General features: G+C 37.0%; 1 protein-coding gene across 2 annotated transcripts; it reads left to right on the top strand.

Annotated features, from left to right (window-relative positions):
* Positions 1–436: 436 nt before the first annotated feature.
* On the top strand, positions 437–4,137 carry LOC107774803 (N-alpha-acetyltransferase MAK3). 2 transcript variants are annotated; one of them, XM_016594453.2, is made up of 5 exons: positions 437–575; positions 1,515–1,753; positions 1,840–1,960; positions 3,092–3,147; positions 3,520–4,137. In XM_016594453.2, exons 2-5 carry the CDS (start codon positions 1,568–1,570, stop codon positions 3,763–3,765), a joined length of 609 nt encoding a protein of 202 aa, XP_016449939.2. In that variant the 5' UTR covers positions 437–575; positions 1,515–1,567; the 3' UTR covers positions 3,766–4,137. The 2 variants fall into 2 exon arrangements, with proteins under 2 accessions (XP_016449939.2, XP_075085399.1); XM_075229298.1 differs by having other exon boundaries at positions 445–575; positions 1,553–1,753.
* Positions 4,138–4,518: the final 381 nt, after the last annotated feature.

The raw sequence follows: 4,518 nt of genomic DNA, 5'->3' as shown, positions 1-4,518 counted from the left end.
TTTCAGACAGGTTTATAGACTGTTTGGCCAAGTTTATTTTTGGGCCAAAAGTGTTTTTTTGTCAAAAGTATTTTTGGCCAAAAATTGAGATGTTTTGACGATCTTTTAGAAGGAAAAAAAGTGCTTTTTGAGGAGAAGCAGAAGCGATTTTTGAGAAACAAAAAAATGTAGCTTCTCTCCAAATTTATTTTTGAATAAAATACACTTAGAAGCAGTTTTCAAAAACATCGTCAAACACTAATTACTGCTCAAAAGTATTTTTTAAATTAATTAGTCAAACACAAACTAATTCTCGCCAAAAATACTTTTGAGAAGCTTGGCCAAATATGCTATTAGACTCAAAGGGCCATTTGTGCAAATCCTCCGAAGAAAATGAGTATCTCGAGTTAAAATGTGCCTCAAAAGGGACAGGAAAAACGAAGCCCAATTATAAAGGCTTTTACCCCCAAATGCAATCAAGAATTGAAACAAAAGAAAACAAATCCAAAAATTTGCAGAGCTCTTTGCTTCTTCTATTGTCTCTCCCATCAGTTTCCAATGAGCTTGTGAGTATAGCTATTCACCGTTGAAGTAAGGTAAGCGCTTTTTTAATCCCCTTTTCTTTTCTTGCATAATTATGTATACTTTCCTATTAAAAATAAACCATGTTTGGGTTCTTGGAACAGTGTTTCTTGTTTATGTCATTTGAATTGAGCAGTATATTCTTAAAACAAATTGGAGTTTTCATTTTGTTCTTTGGTTTTTCTTTTAAAGAATGAAAATTTGTAGATTTTTTGCACTTAATTCAAACGAGTGAAGCTATAATGTATTGTTGTTTTCAGTAGTGATGAAGAAAAAAATGTAGTTTGTGGTGTTAGAATGCAGTGCTTAGGAAATTTTTGATATGTAGTTTAATTTGTATCTTGTGTTGTCTTTTTGTGTTTGAATAGCATAGTTGATATTGAGTAAACATTGAGAAAGCAAAAAGGGTAGATTAGTCTGAAATATATTTAAAGAGGGTTGTATACTTCGAGGGTTGTAAATCTCTTCACTTTCTTCCCATTCTGATGTGGGATTCGCCTAAGGTGACATGTGCACCCCTTCTTCGGATGATTGCCAGCCTAGAAACCTGCCAGTCGTGCTTGACTTGTCCATGTCGGCCCGCCCTCCATCATGGGCGTCACATTGAGCCAATGAAAAACTTAATAACTGTAAGTAATAGGAGAAGGAAGCTCCTTATTATGGTTGCTTGAGGTAGAACTAAAATTGCATTATAAAATTTTTGTAACTGGATGGCAAGTAAATTGATGTTTGCTTTTCTTGCTTATCTGGAAAGAGAAAAGGTTGATGTTTGTTGAAAGTACTAAGTATAGTCATGTTGTAGATACGAATCTTCCAATTCCAATGGTTGTTAATGCTGCACAAGAGTTTAATTTGTGATTTGGCTAGTGACCAATCTTTCCTATGAAAAACTTGATGCTATCACGTAAATTCCACTGGATTCCTGTGACACTCCTGCTATGTTTCTCTCAAAGGCACCCTACACAAGGTCTTTATTTTGGATCACCGCCAGGTCTACCACTGACTTATGGAGACAATGAGCGAAAATGAACCACAATTAGACATCAAGGCATCGGAAATAGAGTATGTTAGCTATGGGGGTGAACATCATCTACCTCTTATCATGAACCTTGTTGATGAAGAGCTTAGCGAGCCCTACTCCATCTTCACTTATCGCTATTTTGTCTATCTTTGGCCACAACTGTCGTTTATGGTACTCCTCATTCTCCTTTGTCCTTGTAGTTATTTTATATTTCACTAGGAGCATAACTCTTTTCTTCATTATTGAGATATTTGCAGGCTTTCCATAAGGGGAAATGTATAGGAACAGTGGTCTGCAAGATGGGAGAGCATCGCGGTACTTTCAGAGGTTACATTGCAATGCTTGTGGTTCTTAAGCCTTACAGAGGAAAAGGAATTGGTCAGTATCTTATCTCTTATTGTTAGATAAATCGATAATGGCCATTAAATCATGTTGGTGCTGTCTCTTAGAAATATGGATGATGCCTTCAATGTGACACTCTCCTCATGTACCTGGATAAGAATATTGTGTTTCTCTGAGGGATTTTTTAATATCAATACAATGTAAAGAAGCCTATTGTGTTTGTACCTTATCCACACAAAAAAGCAGATGTTATTTGCTTGGCTTGATAAACATTAATGAGATTAAATCTTGGTTAAGCATCCTGCATTGCTGAATAAGTCCGAGATTTCTTCCATGGTACAAAACTAAAAAAATACAGGTTGATGTCTAGGACTTTTTTGGGTATTCTTTCGCATCGGGAAACGAGCTGGATATTCTCGCAAACGTATTTCCTTTTTTCGTAACTTAAATGTGTTTCCTTTTTTCGTAACTTAAATGGTATTTCCTGTGGGCCACGGAGCAGGATAACTGGAAAATAAGGTTTTAAAGGTGTCTTAGAAGAAGGTCCGAAATTCCTTACTCCTAAGTTGAGTAACTGTTATTTTTCTGATCCTTCAGTTAGCTTTCTTTGGAAAGAGTATTCTTTCTTAGTAAAAAGAAAACTATATTTAAAACTTTTAGTTCCGCTTTCCATCACCATCCCCATTACTGTCTCCTCTCCTGAGGCGCCCTCTTTAACTCCCCTTTCCGCATTCAAGTCTAATTCAACCGCCATAAACAGATTGAACCCGCGTGGAAAAGTATAGCCTTACTGTGAAATTGGATGTGGCTGTGAGGTTACAGAGGTCAAGATTGAGTCTTGGTTTATTAGTTTGCCTTTCCTTGATGCACAATCTGAAAAGGAGGTGAAACACAGAAGGTGTACGCACCTAGCACTATATTCAATACATGACATTTTATAGCACTTTCTGGTGTACTCTTTTCCATTAAGTTTTGCAAAATGATTTGGCGTGAGGATATGCCCTTGAGGGTGATAGTGCTGGTAGAAATCATAGGACCTTGATTATGGCTTTTACTCTGTAAGAAATCTCCTAATTATGAGGCCATTGACAATGTGACTTCACACATACGTATTAACTTTTGATATAAATCTGACCAACTACTGAGCCGTAATATTTCATGTTCCAGCTACAGAACTTGTCACAAGATCTATCAAGGTGATGATGGAATCTGGATGTGAAGAGGTATGTTACAACATGCTGAAAATATTCATATTAGTGACTTCAGGAATTATGTTGTGGGAAGCATAAGTAATTGCAGCCATGGTACCAGAGATGATAACTATCCATTTTTTATTGTACAAGGTTGAGTAGGTCATTCTTTGTGACTTGCCGCACATGATTATAGTGTGCACAATTGCTTGGTATTCACTGAGTTGCAGTTCGACGAAGACTAAGTGTTCGGTGTATTTCTGCTGTTAAACCTAAATCTGACCGCTTAAGCTTTTTCCTACGTTTTTTTTTTTAAAGAAATGAGATGATAAAGCACCGTAGCATCATGACTTAGCATCTAGCAATGTTTTTTTCCTCCCTTAATTTGTTTCCTAAATTTTGTAGGTGACATTGGAAGCAGAAGTTACAAATAAAGGAGCACTCGCTTTGTATGGCCGTCTTGGATTTATTAGAGCCAAGAGACTCTTTCGTTATTATTTGAACGGTGTAGATGCTTTCCGGCTGAAGCTTTTGTTTCCGCGCTCAGAACCACAACCCTATGGTTCCATGGCTGCTACAGGCGATGAGAACCATGAGTATCATGAACACACACATTGTGGAGAGAATTCCCATTGCCAACACAGCATGTAAACTGAATCCTCTGATTAAATAGGTAAACTGTGTTATGATGTTGTCAAATGTCAAAGAGACCACATTAGACCGCCTTTTACCCTGTTATAATGCCCAATTTTTATACAAAACTTATTTGTAGAAATTAAGGTCTGGCCTGCTGGAAGGTTTAGTCATCAATCACTTAATTAAGTGATGCATCTATACTCCACATTGCTTAAATTAGCAGGAAATTTTTGAAACACATTGTATTCATGAGACGTGGACTCCTAGTCGGGAGAAAGTTGCTCTTACCTGACATATGTATCAAATCAATAAATACATGGCATGTGTTTTCTTCTTCCTAGTCCGAAAGGGAGAAGACCATAGTGCTTTGAAGTTGTTGGATGAAAATGGTTATGCTTTCAGTTTTTTCAACAAATGTTATCCGAGCCATGTTTATGGTTCTCATTGTTTTTATTTTCTTTTCTTGGGGGCGAAATTGGGGGGGGGGGGGGGGGCACAAATGCAATAACAACAAACCTAGTGAAATCCTATAAGTAGGGTATGGGGAAGGTAATGTGTACGAAGACCTTAATCCTACCTTACGAAGGTAGAGAGACTGCTTCTGATATACCCTCGGCTCAAGAACAGTGAAGGGTTGTAGATGATTGTTCTTTTAAAAATAAAATGCTCTCGTGGTTGAGTGCTTGAGAGTTCCATATTCATGTTGTTAAGAGGCAGAGAGAACTCTTCATGAAATTACAGAAGCTTGAAATTTAAAAAATGTTACTT

This window comes from Nicotiana tabacum, chromosome 14, assembly GCF_000715075.1.
Source record: "Nicotiana tabacum cultivar K326 chromosome 14, ASM71507v2, whole genome shotgun sequence".
Classification (NCBI taxonomy): domain Eukaryota; kingdom Viridiplantae; phylum Streptophyta; class Magnoliopsida; order Solanales; family Solanaceae; genus Nicotiana; species Nicotiana tabacum.
This window is presented reverse-complemented; position numbering and strand designations above follow the sequence as displayed.

Coding starts and splice junctions, on each gene's coding strand:
- LOC107774803 (XM_016594453.2), top strand. CDS start 1,568: ATGGAGACAATGAGCGAAAATGAACCACAATTAGACATCAAGGCATCG. Junction 1,961..3,091: donor TTACAGAGGAAAAGGAATTG/GTCAGTATCTTA, acceptor TTCATGTTCCAG/CTACAGAACTTGTCACAAGA. Junction 3,148..3,519: donor TGGAATCTGGATGTGAAGAG/GTATGTTACAAC, acceptor TAAATTTTGTAG/GTGACATTGGAAGCAGAAGT.